General features: G+C 49.4%; 1 protein-coding gene across 7 annotated transcripts in view; it reads left to right on the forward strand.

Annotated features, from left to right (window-relative positions):
* The window catches only part of Megf11 (multiple EGF like domains 11), a 281,143-nt gene that overhangs the window by 80,082 nt on the left and 184,134 nt on the right, over nt 1–16,927 (forward strand). For 6 of the 7 annotated variants that reach the window (XM_069995096.1, XM_069995098.1, XM_069995100.1 and 3 more), the window contains exon 1: nt 11,679–11,785. In XM_069995096.1, the coding sequence (XP_069851197.1) occupies nt 11,688–11,785 (98 nt within the window). In that variant the 5' untranslated portion in view covers nt 11,679–11,687. Of the gene's footprint in view, nt 1–11,678; nt 11,786–16,927 lie in introns of those variants that run through there. The other variant, XM_069995095.1, reaches the window with a different exon arrangement.

Consider the following 16,927-nt stretch of genomic DNA (forward strand, 5'->3'; position numbering starts at 1 on the left):
GTAGACAGTCTGGGATTCCTTTAGCAACGTCTCCAGTGGCTGGGCATTTTGGCTGCTTTAGAACAGGAATCTCTCTGCACAAGCCTTGGACCCCTTTGAACTTGGAGACGGTGTGTGGCTTCAGAGGACCCAGCCTAGATCTCGAACGTTCCTGAGGGAAGCCTTGGATTCTCTGGGATTGTTCATTGGCTGTTGAGGTCCTGGCAGGGTTGAGGTGGCATGGCGCACAGGCTTGGTGTCATGCGCACTCAGGGCTGGAGAAGAGCATCCAGCAAGAGTTCAGGCCGCAGGGCTGCTGGGTAGTGGCAGAGAGAGGTGGGCAGAGCTGAGACCCCATTTGCTTTCCTGTTGTTTTCACTTGTGTAGCTTCGAGCTCCACTGTCTGGAGGAGAGGGGAGGGGGTGGTGTTTAATCCCGGAGTAAAGCAGGGTTCCACTCCCACCCCCATTTCCTAAAAGAAGAAAAGGAGGCTCAGAGCAAGAATGGAATTTCCCCAGACCACAATGAGAATCCAACCTCCGAGCCTGGGCGCTGTCCCTGAGCTCTTTTGCTTAGCACTCTACCACTTGAGTCACAGCTCCATTTTTGGCTTTTGTGCTGGTTCATTGGAGATAAGAGTCTCATGGACTTTCCTGCCCGGACTGCCTTTGAACGATGATTCTCAGGTCTCAGCCATGGCACCCAGCTAAAATCTAAGGGCTGGATAAGGGAAAGAATAAGGAGGGCCGAGTGCCAGTAGCTGTGATCCTAGCTACTTAGGGCTTTGAATCAGCCTCACCTGGCCCCCCTACCCTCTGACACCTCATTCCCACTCACCTGCACAGGTGTGGGGGGGGGCAAGGGGGAAGCAGCACAGTGGATGAGAGGGAGCTGAGACCCGCCGCTCACCACGTAGGCACAACCCAGCCTGGACTGTCCAGCAGGGCCAGCTTTCCATCAACACTTTCCTACTCCTGGCTGCTTAGAAATTCTACAAGTCAGGATTTTGGAGTTGGAAGGGTCGCTGAGGTGGGTAATGTGGGTCAGGAGGAAACGAACATTTCTTTGAATACCTTCTGTGCACCCCACCTTGGGCCAGGGGCCTTCTCCATTCTCATTGACTAGCTCATAACCTCTGTAGAGAGCCAACCACATACCACAGAGCAGGTCAATGGTCCCTGAGCTCTTCAGCTCAGGTAGAGCTCTCTGCCACTTGAGCCACAGCACCACTTCGGTTTTTCTGGTGGTTAGTTGGAGCTAAGAGTCTCAGGGACTTTCCTTTCCCCTGGCTGGCTTTGAACTGCGATCCTCAGATCTCAGCCACATGAGTAGCTAGTATTACAGGCATGAGCCACAAGCACCGGGCTCTTCCTTTCTTCCCTCCTTCTTTCCTTTCCTGCTATTTCCCTCTCTCTTCCTCCTTCTTCCTCTCCCTCCCTCTCCCTTCCTCTCCCTCTTTTTCCCTCTCCCGCTCTCCCTTCCTCTCCCTGTTTTTCCCTCTCCCTCCCTCCTCCTCCTCCCCCTCCCTCTCCCTCTTTTCTTTCTCCCTTCCTCTCTCCCTCTCCTCTGTCCCTCTCTCTCTCCCTCTTTCCCTCTCTGCCTCTCCCTCTCTCTCCCTTCCTCCCACCTCCCTATTTCTCTCTCTCCTCCCTTCCTCTCCTCTCTTTCCCTCTCCCTGCCCCTCCTCTCTTCCGATTTCCTAGTGGTATATTGGAGATAAGAGTCTCACGGACTTTCCATCCCTGGGCTGGCTTTGAACCCCGATCCTCAGATCTCAGCTTCCTGAGTAGTTAGGATTACAGGCGTGAGCCACCTGGCACTCCGCTGCCAGTATGCAATCTCGAACTCAGGGGGCTCAGTCCCTGAGCTTTCTTGCTCAAGGTTTTAGCGCTCTACCACTTAAGCCACAGCTTCACATCTGGCTGTTTAGTGGTTAACTGGAGATAAGAGTCTCAAGGATTTTCCACCCAGGCTGGCTTTGAACTTCAATCCTCATATCTCAGCCTGCTGTTATTGGCATGGCAAATGTGAGCCATTGGTGCCTAGTGAGAACTGTGTTTTCTTTTTAATATATGTGTATTAATTTTTTATCATAAATGTGATGTACAGAGGGGTTACAGTCTCATAAGTCAGGTAAAGAGTACATTTCTCTTTGGACAGTGGGCAGGATGGAGGATGATCCCCACGAGCTGTGGGGTCCCGAGTAGTTATGAGTTGTGAGTGGAGCCAGGATTAATGCTGGGATGTGGGGAGCTGGGTGTAGCATTGCAGGGGGTTGGGGCACCAGGGAGGCCCCAGCAGGCCTCTGTGTTTGGCCAGGCTGCCGCCAGTGCTCCTGATTGGTGAAGAAATAGAAAGAAGAAGATAATTGCTATGTGAGAAATGAATGGCCTAACAACACTGATAACTTTTGGCCTTCATCTTCTGCAGGGCTGGAGGCTGGGAGGCCCAAGCTGCGGGCCTGGCTGCACAGCACGGAGCAGGAGGCTGACACTTTATTAGTTTGGTGACTTCTCTCTGCCCGAGGGGCTGTCATTCCTCTCTAGTCCGTCCAGTGTCAGGGCTCCTTGCTCTCAGCGAGGTGAAGGGGACAGGCAGCCTGTGGCTCCTGATTAATGTCACCGCAGACCTCCCTAGGAGCTCGTCTCAAGATTTGTAGCTGGAAGCTTCCCACGTAAGGAAAAGCAGAATTGATCAGGGTGGCAGAGACTAGCTGCAGAGAAAGTCATTTAGCTTGTTCTGTGATCCTCCCGATTTAGTCTCTGGGGCAGGTACCTAGGGGAATGGTAAGACTTTCTGCCTCATCCAGCAGGTAGAGGAGTACTCTTTTGGAGATTAAAAGCTGTGGATTTATTATTTATTTAAGTATTTAGTATTAATAATAGGGCTTGAACAGAGGACCTGGGTGCTGTCCTTTAGCTTTTTTTTTTTATGGAGTAAATGTAAAATTTGTATTGTTTTATTCTAAAAGAAAAATTCCCATTTCTTACTATTTATTTATTTATTTGTTGTTGTTTTTTGTCTGTCATGGGGCCTGAACTCTGGGCCTGAGCACTGTCCCTCAGCTCTTCAGCTCAAGGCTAGAGATCTACCACTTGAGCCACAGCACCACTTCTGGCTTTTTCTGCTTATGTGGTGCTGAGGAATCAAACCCAGGGCCTCATGCATGCAAGGCAAGCACTCTACCACTGAGCCACCTTCCCAGCCCCAAAATTCCCATTTTTTTAATCACAGGATAGATCACACACAAAGTACTATCCCTTCATTACATTTAACCATTACAACAAAGAATTTCTTTTTTCGGGCTGGGAAGGTGGCTCAGTGGTAGACCACTTGCCTTGCATGCATGAGGCCCTGGGTTCGATTCCTCAGCACCACATAAGCAAAAAGAAAAAGCTGGAAGTGGCGCTGTGGCTCAAGTGGTAGAGTGCTAGCCTTGAGCTGAAGAGCTGAGGGACAGCGCCCAGGCCCAGAGTTCAGGCCCCATGACCGGACCCCCCCCCAAAAAATTTCTTTTTTCAAATTAAATATTTGTATTATTGTTATTATAAAGATGGTGTATAGAGGGGTTATAATTACATAAGTCAGGTAAATAGTACATTATTTATTATTATTATTATTCAGTCCTGGGGCTTAACTCAGGGTCTGGGTACTGTTCCTGAGTTTCTTTCTTTGTTTAAAAAAAATTATTGTAAAGGTAATGAACAGGGGAGTTACTGTTACATAAGTTAAGGTAATGAGTATATATTTTTCTTTCTTTTTTGCCAGTCCCGGGTCTTGAATTCAGGACCTGGGCACTGTCTCTGAGCTCTTTTGCTCAAGGCTAGCACTCTACCTCTTGAGCCACAGTGTCACTTCTGGCTTTTTCTGTTTATATGGTACTGAGGAATCGAACCCAGGGCTTCATGCATGCTAGGTAAGCACTCTACCACTAAACTACATTCCCAGCCTGAGTACATTTCTTTTTAAACACTGTTACTCACTCCATCATTTTCTTCTGCTTACCGCTCCCCACTCTCCTCCACCCATTTTATATTTTTTTGTTCAAGGCTGGGAACTCTTCCACTTGAGCCACACCTCCCCTTCCAGCTTTTTGGTAGTTAATTGGCAATAAGAATCTCTGGGACTTTCCTGCCTGGGCTGACTTTGAACTGTGATCCTCAGATCTCAACCTCTTAAGTAGCTAGAATTCCAGGAGTGAGCCCATTACTGCCTGGCTTGTAGATTTATTTTTTAAGATTTTTTTTTCCCTTTAAGTAGAGGGAGATTAAAAAGCCTTGTTCATAAACTGTGTTTGTGGTGGGCCCTGCTGGAGGGCTGGAGCTCACAGTGGGAAAGCGTTTTATCATTATGGGGCCATCCCAACTCCTCTTCTCATCTTGTACTAATCAGACCCTGGCAAGGCCGGAGAACAGACAGGGGCTGGGAGCCGGCTGAGAACAGTGGGCAGAAGGCTGGCTAGATTGAATGATGACCTTGGCATTGACCACATGGTGTGGAAACTTGGCTTTTCAGTTTTATTCAGAAAAAAATCATGTGTATGTGTGTGCTCTATAAATAGAAAATAGAAATCTCTCTCTCTCTCTCTTGCTTGCTCTCACTCTCTTGCTGTCTCTCCCTACATCTCCACCTACATGCTGGGAGAGATGGAAGGCATTTCCATGATCAGCTTGAGTTTGGGGGTTTGGTTTTGCTACTTCCTGAGCTGAGAGAGCTTTTTCTTTGGGGGCGGGGGAGGCTTGTCCTGGAGCTTGAACTCAATGCCAGGGCATTGTGATTGAGCTTCTTTTTGCTTAAGGCTAGCACTCCACCACTTGCTGGTCATGGAGCCTGAACACTGAGCCTAGGTGCTGTCTCTGAGCTCTTCAGCTCAAGGCTAGCACTCTACCACTTGAGCCACAGTGCCACTTCCAGCTTTTTCTGCTTATGTGGTACTGAGGAATCAAACCCAGGGCCTCATGCAAGCAAGGCAAGCACTCTACCACTGAGCTACCTTCTCAGCTCCTATTTCCAGCTGTTTGATGTTTAATTGGAGATAGGAGTCTCATGGACTTTACAGCTCAGGCTGGCTTTGAACTGTGATCCTCAGATCTCAGCCTCCTGAGTAGCTAGGATTACAGGTGCCTGGCTGAGAAATGATTTTATGAGCTGTGCAAAATCCCTGTTCTTTCTCTTGTAGCCTGAACTGTTGCCTGGGCCTCAATTGCTCACCCATGCAAGCTCCTGGACCAGACACACTTGGTCCTGCTGGGGTCTTGGTGGGGAAGTCAAGGCAGGAGGCTCTGAATTATGCTTAGGATGTTAGGTGCCCATTGTATCAAATGCTAACATGTTGGGGTCCCTGTGATGCAATGTCACCATGGTCCTGAATGCCTTGTACAGTGTGATTTGGGTTTTTGGTGGCAGGTGAGACTCAAGCAATGTGGCTGATCCCAAGATATGGGGTGAACGCAGGCGGGAAGAGGAGATTGGTGGTAGAGGTGATAACTAAGCCAGGTGCCAGTGGCTCACGCCTGTAATCCTAGCTATTCAGAAGGCTGAGATCTGAGGATCATGGTTTGAAGCCAGCCCAGGCAAGAAAATCTGGGAGTTTTTTGTTTTTTGTTTTTGTTTTTTTGTCGGTCGTGGGGCTTGAACTCTGGGCCTGGGCGCTGTCAGAGCGCTCTTCAGCTCAAGGCAAGCGCTCTACTGCTTGAGCCACAGCGCCACTTCCGGTTTTCTAGTGGTTTATTGGAGATCAGAGTCTCACAGACTTTTCTTGGAACCGTGATCCTCAGATCTCAGCCTCCTGAGTAGCTAAGATTACAGGGGCCTGGCTTATCTGGGAGTTTTTATCTTGAATGAACCACCAAAAAAAACCAGAAGTGGAGTTGTGGCTCAAGTGGTAGAGTGCTAGCCTTGAGCACTAAAAGCTCAGGGACAGCACCCACACATTTAGTTCAAGCCCCAGGAGCCTCAACCACAACAAAAAAAAAGGTGACAACGTTCACAAATACATTCTCTGAGAGTGTCCTCGAGGCCTGGTGCCAGGAGACAGAAGTGACTTACACGTCTCAAGACCAGAGGGAAGTCGAGGCCATATCAGGTGTTAACTCTATGAAAATCATTGCCAGAGTGGTGACATCATTAGGGACCACAAGTGTACAGACCTGTGCTGGCTGTCTTTCTCTGGCGCCTAGAGGCTGTGACAAATGTCACCATTCATCCATAGCATGGCTTTTCACTTGGGCCCCTTTCCCAGCATGCATTGTGAGTGGCTACTACAAGATGTCCCTGTCCTTGTGGGACAGGAACCTCTCATCACCACCACCATACCTGTTACCAGAGCAAGCGTGTAGAGAAAGGGTTCACAGAGAGCCAGTGCCAAGCACAGATCAGCCTGCAAGACTCAAGATTCCGGCATTGTCCAGAGGACATGACAGGTCCTAGGCAGAGGACAGACTGACAAACAGATGGCCTGAGCACCTTATGCATATTGGGTAAGGTGAGCAGCTGGTGGCTGGCCAGAGATGCTGCTCCTAGGGAGGCAGATGGCTGCTAGAGTCCTAGGTGGAAGGCAGGGCAGGGGTCTCTTGAAGTTGCCACTCTCTTCAGAGTCTGCTTAGCTGCAGGAATAACCCAGGTCAGAGCAGCAGCTTTAGGCTAGGAAGAGAAATCTTATTCTGGGAGGTGGATGGAGGGCGATGCTGGTTTTGTATTGGAGCTTGAACTCAGAGCCTGAGTGCTGTCCTTTAGCTTTTTTTGCTTAAGGCTAATGTTCCACCACAAGTGGAGCCACAGCTCTGCTTTTTTTTTTTTTTTTTTTTGGTGGTTAATTGGAGATAAGAATCTCATAGACTTTCCTGCCTGTGTTGGCTTTGAATGGCAATCCTCAGATCTCAGCCTCCTGAGTAGCTAAAATGACAAGTGTGAGCCACCAGAGCCAGTCTTGTGACTTTTTTTGGGGGGGGGGTCCGGTCGTGGGGCCTGAGCTCTGGGCCTGGGTACTGTCCCTCAGCTCTTCAGCTCAAGGCTAGCACTCTACCACTTGAGCCATAGTGCTACTTCTGGCTTTTTTCTTTTTTCTTATGTGGTGCTGAGGAATCGAACCCAGGGCCTTGAGCATGCAAGGCAAGCACTCTACCACTGAGCCACCTTCCCAGTCCAGTCTTGTGCATTTTTATGCCCAGGCTAGCCTTGACCTGGGATCTTCCAGCCATTGCCTGCACAGTATGTAGGATTACAGGCTTTCATTACTGCACTCAATGCTATTGGCTGCTTTTAGTTTCCTGTTTGGATGACAGCCAAAGTGTGTTATTTTTCTGCATCCCCATAGCATGGTAGGACTCAAAGGGGGTGCCTTAGGAGTGTGCCTCTGATTAGTTCAGGCCACAGCATGTGTTTGGACTATGCCTGGGCCAGATGTGTGTGTGTGTGTGTGTGTGTGTGTGTGTGTGTGTGTGTGTGTGTGTGTGTGTGTGTGTGTGTGTGTGTGTGTGTGTGTGTGTGTGTGTGTGTGTGTGTGTGTGTGTGTGTGCGCGCGCGCGCGCCTCCCTGGCTTCCTCCTCACCCCTTCAACATTGCCTCTAATCACTCCCTGCCTTCAATCCACTCTGCTTCCTTCTCCCACATGCAAAGAAAGGACAAGAGGAAGAAGAAATAGTGCACTTACTTCTATGTTCCTTCCTCTCAAATGATTTGGGGGCATGTTCTCAATTCATTTTGATTATGATGATCATGATCATTATTATTATTGTTACTATTACTTTCTGCCAATCCTGGGGCTTGAACTATCCGGCCCAGGTGCTCAAAGCTAGTGCTCTATCACTTGAGCCACAGCTCCACTTCAGCTATTTTTGGTAGTTAATTGGGAGATAAGAGTCTCACAGACTTTCCCGCCCGGGCTGGCTTTGAACTGCGATCTTGAGATCTCACCCTCCTGAGTAGCTAGGATTCCAGACATGAGCCACCAGCACTCTGGCTCTCCATTTGTTATAAATGCTCCCAGTCAGAGGGCACCTGAGATGTTAACCTCTGTCACTCCAGATAGAGTCAGCCTAATAATCAGGTGGCAGGATTGATTTTTTCCCTCCGTCATCTCATAAGCTTACGTCTTTGGAATCTATCTTTCAAGAGAGAGCTGGGAAGTCCCATTGAAGTGATCGGGTGGCAGGTGTCACCCTAAGGTGGTGACACCTCCTTTCTGATTGCTCTTTTCTCTTCTTCAGTGAAGTGTCTCAGACAAGCTGAAATTGTTTTTTTTCTCTAAGATCACCTTCTGAAAAGGCAGATGGGGGCTTGACTCCGCCTTGGGGTGCTTATGATGTGTCAGAAAGATAAAGTAAGCATGCCGGGAAGGTGTCAGTATGTGTGTGGGGGAGGGGTGGCGCTCAGCTCACTGGGGTGGGCGGCCCAGCTGTAAAACACCGGCTACAGTGGTCCAGGACACGCCATCCGTGTCCAGCCCATTGCCAGTCTTTACAGTTGAGTAGAAGGTATTTAGAAGTTCAGACTTGAGGACAAAAGGGTAAAGGAGGGCTGGGAATGTGGCTTAGTGGTAGAGTGCTTTGCCTAGCATGCATGAAGACCTGGGTTTGATTCCTCAGTACCACATACACAGAAAAAGCCGGAAGTGGCACTGTGGCTCAGGTGGTAGAGTGCTAGCCTTGAGCAAAAGAGCTCAGGGCCAGTGGTAAAGGGTAACTACTGAGTTTTGAGGCAGGGTGGATCCAGGCAGGGCTCGGGACCCAAGAGTGGCCATGCTTTCTGGGCTCTGCATGTTGGGTAGGAACTCTAGAGTCTTGTGTGTGTGTGGGGAGGGAAGGGGAATACGTATGTACGCATGCGCACCAGTCCTGGGGCTTGAACTTAGAGCCTGGGTACTGTCCTTGAGCTTTTGCTCCACTTTTGGATTTTTGGGTACTTCATTGCAAGTAAGAGTCTTACAGACTTCCTTGCCTGGGTTAGCTTCGAACCTTGATTCTCAGGTCTCAGCCTCCTGAGTAGCTAGGCTCACAGGTTTGAGCCACCAGCTTTAGAATTTTCTTTCTTAATGGACTGTAGAATGCATTTGAAGTGGGGCGAAATCTGCATTTAGCTAGCTAATTTCCAGATCTCTAATAGCAAGTAAAACCTCATTAATCATGAGTTTGGTCCCCCGCGGTTATACAAAATTTGTGACAATTTGTCTCTGATAGACCAGCTTAAGAAGGAGTTTAACAAGGAAATGACTGGGGTGGGGAGGAGAGGAATTTAACCTTTCCATTAAACTGGTGCAGTGTGCCTGGGTTCTAGGCAAGTGCATGCATGCATGTGTGTACCTGTGCACGTATGTATATGTGTGTGAGAAATGCATGCCCTGGGCTGGGAAGGTGGCTCAGTGGTAGAACACTTGCCTTGCATGCTCGAGGACCTGGGTTCGATTCCTCAGCACCACATAAGAAAAAAGCCGGAAGTGGCACTGTGGCTCAAGTGGTAGAGCGCTAGCCTTGAGCTGAAGAGCTGAGGGACAGCGCCCAGGCCCAGAGTTCAGGCCCACGACCAGACCCCCCCCCCAAAAAAAAAAAAAAAAAAAGAGAAATGCATGAGTGAGCCTTATCCCAGGATCAAAGTCTAGATTTCCCATTTCAAACCTGCAATCCCTTTCCAGAGTCAAACACCCCTGGCCCCCATCCCCCATCCCCCATAGAAGAATTGTGCTGTTTAGTTCATTGGTTAAGGAGAAAAGCCATTCTGACTTCCATAAAGCTTTTAAGTAAATCATAATAGCCTCTAGATACATAGGAAAAAAAATCAGCACCATCTGGGCCAGTTATGGTGTGCATTCATTCATTCATTCATTCTGTAGATGGCATTGGGACTTCTGGGTCCTCTGGAGGGCCCCGCCCCTCCCCCACACCTAAGGTCAGCAGCCTAGCAGATGGGAATGCTTGGATTTGAAGTGTGTGTGTGTGTGTGTGTGTGTGTGTGTGTGTGCGGGCGCGCGTGTGTGTGTTTATGTGTGTGTATCACTACTGGGGCTTGAACTCAGGTGCTGTTCCTTAGCTTTTTCACTCAATCCTGGCACTCTACCACTTGAGTCATGGCTCTACTTCTGGTTTTTTGGTGGTTAATTACAGATAAGAGTCTCACAGACTTTTCTACCTGGACTGGCTTCAAACCACCATCCTCACTCAGATCTCAGCTTCCTGAGTAGCTAGGATTACAGGCATGAGCTACCAGCACCCAGCTTCTCACATGACTTCCTTATTCACAGGTGATGTTGCTCTGCCATTTGAACCATGCCTTCATTTTAGCATTTGGTTGATTATTTGGAGGTGAAGTCTCTCAGCCTTTTTTCTTGTCTGCCTTTGAACTGACCAGGTCTTTTTTTTTTTTTTTTGTCAGTCTTGGGACCTGAACTGTGGGCCTGGGCGCTGTCCCTCAGCTCTTCAGCTCAAGGCTAGCGCTCTACCACTGGAGCCACAGTGCCACTTCCGGCTTTTTCTGTTTATGTGGTGCTGAGAAATTGAACCCAGGGCCTCATGCTTGCAAGGCATGCACTCTACCACTGAGCTACCTTCCCAGCCCCTGAAATCTCTGGCTTTTTGTTTTTGTTTTTGGTCGATCATTGGGCTTGAACTCAGGGCCTGGCCTCTATCCCTGAGCTTGAGGGTGGGGGTCTACCACTTTGAGCCACAGCAGTCATTTCCTGTTTCCTAGCAGTTAATTGGAGATAAGAGTCTCATGGACTTTTCTTGCCCAGGCTGGCTTCAGACCTCGATCCTCAAATCTCAGCCTCTTGAGTAGCTAGGATGAGAGGCATGAGCTCCTGGCTTAGAACTTGTTGTCTGAACTGGGGCCACAGGATGCTAGAGTCTTCAGTCACTGCCACTCAAATAATGCTCTGTCCTCTTTGAGGAGTCCTGTGGGAGCGATCCCCCTTTTAGTGAACAGGGTTGGCATGGGTGTGTGCACACAACATCTGCCACCTGCTGGCACTAAAAGGAATTGCAGCCGATGGGGAGGAGACCTTTCCCAGGCTGTAGGGATGGTACTTGGTTCCATCATCCTGAGTATAGGTGGTTGATACCTCACAGGAGGCAGCAAAGACAGTGGCTAGCCTTTTGGGCAGCTAGCAATTGGCACCACCTGGAAGGGGCCCAGATGCCCTTCTACTCTTGTTTGTGGCAAGATAGAGCAAGGAGAGGAAGTGGATGGTCAAACTTGCCAAAGATCAGGGAGCCGAACAGGGGAAGGCTTTGGGTTTCTGGGTCAAGGCTAAGCTCAGAGCCTTTGCTGATGGCTCCTGCCTGTAATCCCAGCTACTCAGGAGGATCTGAGGATCAAGGTTGGGAGCTAGCCTGGATAGCAAAGTCTCAGCAACTCTGATTTCCAATTAGCAAAAAGCCAGAAGTAGAGCTGTGGCTCAAATGGTAGAGTGCTAACTTTTTTTGAGCACAAAAGCACAGGGGCAGTGCCCAGGTCCTGAGTTCAAGCCCTGGGACTGGAATTCCTGCCCAACCCCCTCCCTGGCCCCACTGACCCCCCACCCCCACTCAAGCTTTCTCCTGTGCAGTTCATTACTTAGAACTGGTGAGCGAGCAGATGTAAAAAAGCAAATGTGTATTATACCTCAGGGATGGGAGACTTTGTGAGCATGCTTTACCCCAGTACCCAACAGCTGCCCCCATACAAGTCTGGGTTTGAAGTAAGACACCATCTTTCTTTCTCCTCCCCTACAGGCCCTGATGGCGCTCCCCGTGGCCAGCCTGCTGGTTGTCTCTTTCCTGCAAACTGTCTTCACCCTAAACCCCGAGGACCCCAATGTGTGCAGCCACTGGGAGAGGTAAGCTGTGGGCTTCAACTAGACATCCCTAGGGAGCTTGCCTGGGTAATGCAGACGCAGAATCTGCAGAGACAGCAGCGTGCAGTCTGGCTGTGGCACAGCTCAGATGCTAAAGGACAGGGCCAGGCTGAGATGGAGAGTTGTATTTACTCACTGAACTTGACCTTGACAGTGTGCTGTCCTTGCCTGTACCTGTGATTGTGCTGGTAACTAGGGCTTGCCCTCAGGGCCTAAGTGCGCTGTCCCTTCGCTTTTTCACTCAGGGCTGGTGTTCTACCACCAGAGCCACAATTCCATTTCTGCCTTTTTGCGGGGTGATTGGAAATAAGAGTCTCACAGGCCTTTTTTTTTTCCTGCTTAGATTGAATTCCAACCATGATTCTCAGCTCTCAGCCTCCTGAATAACTAGGATTATAGGCATGAGCCACCTATGCCTGGCAGCTTCCTACCCATTTTACAGATGAAGAAATAGACGCCCAGAGGAGCTTTATCCATACTCATGGTCAAATAAGGATCAGAGGGTAGGGGGATGAGGACTCTGGTGTCAAATGTTCTCTGATGCTGGGACCCCCGTCCCTCACTTGTGGGACTGGCATTCACATGGCAGCTGGGCTGAGGCCTGATGGAGGCTGGAAGAGGGCCCTGCTGCTTCATCTGCTAGGGACTGGGGACTGATTGAGGAAGGGGTCACTGAGGCCACAGCAGCAGAAGGAATCCCTGAATTCTGGCTGCAGCACTTTGTCCTGTGGGGAGGAGAATGGCTGGGTCCTTGCGGCTGGTCTGACTTTGAAGCACAAGGTGAAAGTATTGATTTTTGGTGAGCAAGAAAGACAGTGACCAGAGATCCAATCAGAATAAAAAAAAGGGGAGAACCCCCCCCCTCCAATCAAACCCTGGAATTGATTGGCCATGCTGACCAGGACGACTCTGCCACTTAGATGCTAATAAATCAAATGAATAAAATTAAGTGAAGCCTTGATTCAGGGGTGGGGGAGGGTCACAGAGGAGGGAGGCAAGGGGGGGTGGTCATATATCATTCCCCAGAAGGTAAGTGGCTGACCCCATGACAGAGAAAACACCTCACCCAATCAGAGCTGCCGGCCTACACTGGCGTGGTCTCTAGTGACTTTTTTCTTTTGGTGCTGGACTTGCACTCTGGGCTTGAGGTTCTGTCCCTGAGTGTTTGTGTTCTAGGCCAGTAACTCTACCACTTGATTTCCAGTTCTACTTCTGGCTTTTTGATGATTTAATTAAAGATAAGAGTCTCATGGACTCTTCTGGGCTGGCTTTGAATCTTGATCCTCAGAGCCTGGATCCTCTGATCTCAGGCTCGTGAGTAGCTAGGATGAAAGGCGTGAACCTCTGGCTTCCAATTTAACCCAGCTTGGAAATCCAATGTGAATAAGTGTGGGACATAAAATGTTGGGGGCAAGCTGCTTATTCTGGGGGCTGGGGCCTTCAGCGGAGGTTGTATTTGAGATAGAGGACCAAGAATGAAGAGACAGTAAAACCAAGATCTGGGATCCTTCAGGCTCTCCCCCTGAGGCCTACTGATGCCAGCTTCCTCCTCCTGCTTGGGTCTTCTAAAGGAATTCCCCTGCAAGTTGTGCATGGGTGGATCTATCTTTCACCATTCACGGCCAGTTTCAGAGACCCCATAGGGCGGCTCTCCCAGCTAGATTAGCACTGCTATGGTGGGCTCCTTGTTAATTATTCCCTGCTACCATCAAACCCAGTGCAGCACCCATTGTAGGGTGGTAAAGCCTAGCTCTACAGGATTCATGGGCTCCTCATTAGCATGTTGGCAAATGAGCAGTGTTAATCCACCCAACTGTGAAATCAGGGCCCAGGCTACAGGTCACAGGCTTGCAAGTTGGTGCAAGGCCTTATTGGCAGAGTCGTTCAACCCAGGGAATCCTATGGAAGTGGGGTCCACCCTCAGGACCCCGCCACCCCTTGTTGATGGACTGCTGCCTTTTCTAGGCACCCACTGTCCTTGCCAGTGCCAGAAGTGGAGACTGAACCCCCTGCTGCTTAGCAAAGGTGGGAAGTCCATTCTACATATAGATCTTGCTTTACTTTCCCCTGCCCCCTCCTTTCTTTCCCCTCCCTTTCTCTCCCTGCCTACATGGTTAGGAGGAAAACACATTCAGTGCCGAGATGTCAGGTGACAATGGCCAGCATCTATTAGATACCTACTGTATGCCGGACAAGCACTTGATATGCATGTTTGGTCTTCCCACCATTCTGAGAGGTGTCTTAATCCTTATGATAGCTACGAGAGTCACTGGTATTTATCCTAGATCTGTGTGCAGGGACACGGAGGCTTATAGGAGTTAAATAGCACATATTAAGCCAGATGCCAGTGGCTCACACCTGTAATCCTAGCCATTCAGGAGAACAAGATCTGAGGATTGCAGTTCAAAGCCAGCCAGGGCAGGAAAGTCCATGAGACATCTCCAATGAACCAGCAAAAGCTAGAAGAGGAGCTGTGGCTCAAGTGGTAGAGCACCAGCCTTAAGCAAAAAAGGTAAGGGACAGTGCCCAGGCCCTGAGTTCAAGCTCCAGTATTGGTACACATACACACACTGAGAAAAATTACACATCTCAAGTCATGCTAATAAGCGACAAGCTTCAAAGTTGGCCTTGTGCTTTTGTATTCCAGAGCCTGGGTACTCTGATGAACAGGCTCTTGGGCCCTATTTGTGTTTCTGGGGTTCATCTCTAGTGTACTTATTAATGGGGGTACACCCAGAGCCCTGTATCCATCCTCAGCATCTCAGACAGAATTCCCCCAAGACCTGGGTCCCTGAGCACCATTGATGGTGCTTGGCTTGCTACTGGATTACAGGTCTTTTGACCTTACAGACTTCAGAGAACCAGCGTGGACCCACGCATGCGCAGTTGCCTTGCCATTGAACCAACCGCTTCTCCAGGCAAAGCAGATGGGCTTTTATGGCCTGGACCAGACCATCTGGCTCAGGTCAGCCAGACAGCCTTCTGGGGGAAACAGAGCCAAGCCAACAAGAAAATTAATTCCCGAGACCGCAGCTGAGGTGCTATTGAGTGTGCATGGGGGATGAGGGTGGGAGTGGGCGTGTCCCCCACGTTCCAGCATTGCCCAGGTCTCTGCCATGGCTCACCGCCTTGCCAGGACACAGGGGGAGACTTTCACTGCCGCAGCTGAGCTCTGGTACCCCAATACTGCTCCCTGAGGCTCCCAGCCAATAGGCAGGAGAATAATTATCCTCTCTGGGTTTTGTTATTTATTTGTTTTTTTGGGTCCGGTCATGGGGCCTGAACTCTGGGCCTGGGTGCTGTCCCTCAGCTCTTCAGCTCAAGGCTAGCGCTCTACTGCTTGAGTCACAGCGCCACTTCCGGCTTTTTTCTTTTTTGCTTATGGGGTGCTGAGGAATCGAACCCAGGGCCTCAGGCATGCAAGGCAAGCGCTCTACCACTGAGCCACCTTCCCAGCCCTATTTATTTCTTTTTAACTTGGACTCAAATTCAGTAATGGATGCTTTCATTCATTGGCTGGTGCTCTACCACCTGAGCCATGCCTCCAACCCCTAAAAGGATGGCTATTATTTATTATTATTATTTCTTGCCAGTCCTGGAGCTTGAACTCAGGGCCTGGGAACTGTCCCTGAGCCTCTTTGTGCTCAAGGTTAGTGCTCTACCACTTGAGCCACTGTGCCACTATGGCTTTTTCTGAGTAGTTTATTGGTGATAAGAATCTCATGGACTTCTGGGCTGGCTTCGAACCTCAAATCCCAGCTCTCAGCCTCCTGAATAGCTAGGATTACAGGCACAAGCCACCAGCCCGCAGCTTGATCTTTTGTTTTGCCAGTTCTGAGGCTTGAACTCAGGGCCTGGGCACTGTCCCTGAGCTTCTTTTGTTTAAGGCTAGAAAAGCAAGCACATTACCACTACACCACATTCCCAGCCCCTTGTTTTCGTTTGTTTGTTTTTTAAGTAATTGCGCTTTCTACCACAAGGTCCAGGGCACATCCTCCATGTACCCCCAAGAAGCAGAACAGATTAGAAGGTTCTGGGTGGGATGAGCTTAGGGAAGTCATTTATTCTATCTGATGCTCCATTTCCTCATGTATAAAGTGAACATAGCAATCCCAAGACTTTATGAGATGGGCTGCAAATTAAAAGGAATTAGACAGGAGATACCAGCCAGCTACCTCTCTCAGCCTCGGGTTCTTTGTTCTTCATCTGTAAAATGGGACTACTTCTTCTTCTTATTTTTATTTTTATTGATCTTAGGGCTTGAACTCTGGGCCTGGGCGCTGTCCCTCAGCTCTTCAGTTCAAGGCTAGCGCTCTACCACTTGAGCCACAGCGCCACTTCCGGTTTTCTGGTGGTTTATTGGAGATAAGAGTCTCACAGACTTTTCTGCCCAGGCTGGCTTTGTACCACAATCCTCAGATCTCAGCCTCCTGAGTAGTTAGGATTACAGGTGTGAGCCACCAGCGCCCGGCTTACTTCACTTCATTTGAAAACCATTAAGATATAAACAAAGCTGTATTCTGGTAGTGCATACCTGTAATCTCAGCTACTTTGGAGACTGAGAGTGGGAAGATCATGGTTCTAGGACAGCCTGGGCAGAAGAGCCCTCATCTCAATGGAGGGAAGCTGGACATGGTAACATGGATCTGTCATCTGAGCAACCAGGAAAAGCTTAAAATTGATCAACTTGTAGGCAGGAAGCCAGACCCTATCCAGTAATAACCAGCAAAAAATTGGGACTGGAGGCCTGGCTTAGTGGTAGAGTACCTGCCCAAGTTGTCCAGGTTTACCTTGACTCCTGAGTTCACCATGTTTTCTCTGAGTAGCAGAGACTACAGGTGTGTACTGCTGTCCTGGGCTAACATGAAATATTTTTAAACTTACTGACTGTACCTTCAGAACCACACAGCAGAAACTTAAATCCTCCTTTATTTCCTCTCTGGTAAATAAGGGATTTCAGGAAATCAGCAAGCCAGTGTCCTGGGTCCAGGCTGGGGCCAGGGAGGTCTTTGCGCTTGGGTGTCTAGGGCAGGAGGTCGGCATCGTGGAAGAGGAGGACAGAGCGGGGTCTCAGGGCTGTGTACCTGGGGAGGGGAGTGTGTCTTGCTGACCAGTTTGGCCTGT

This window comes from Dipodomys merriami, unplaced genomic scaffold, assembly GCF_024711535.1.
Source record: "Dipodomys merriami isolate MVZ:Mamm:240054 unplaced genomic scaffold, mDipMer1.0.p SCAF_48, whole genome shotgun sequence".
NCBI classification, from domain to species: domain Eukaryota; kingdom Metazoa; phylum Chordata; class Mammalia; order Rodentia; family Heteromyidae; genus Dipodomys; species Dipodomys merriami.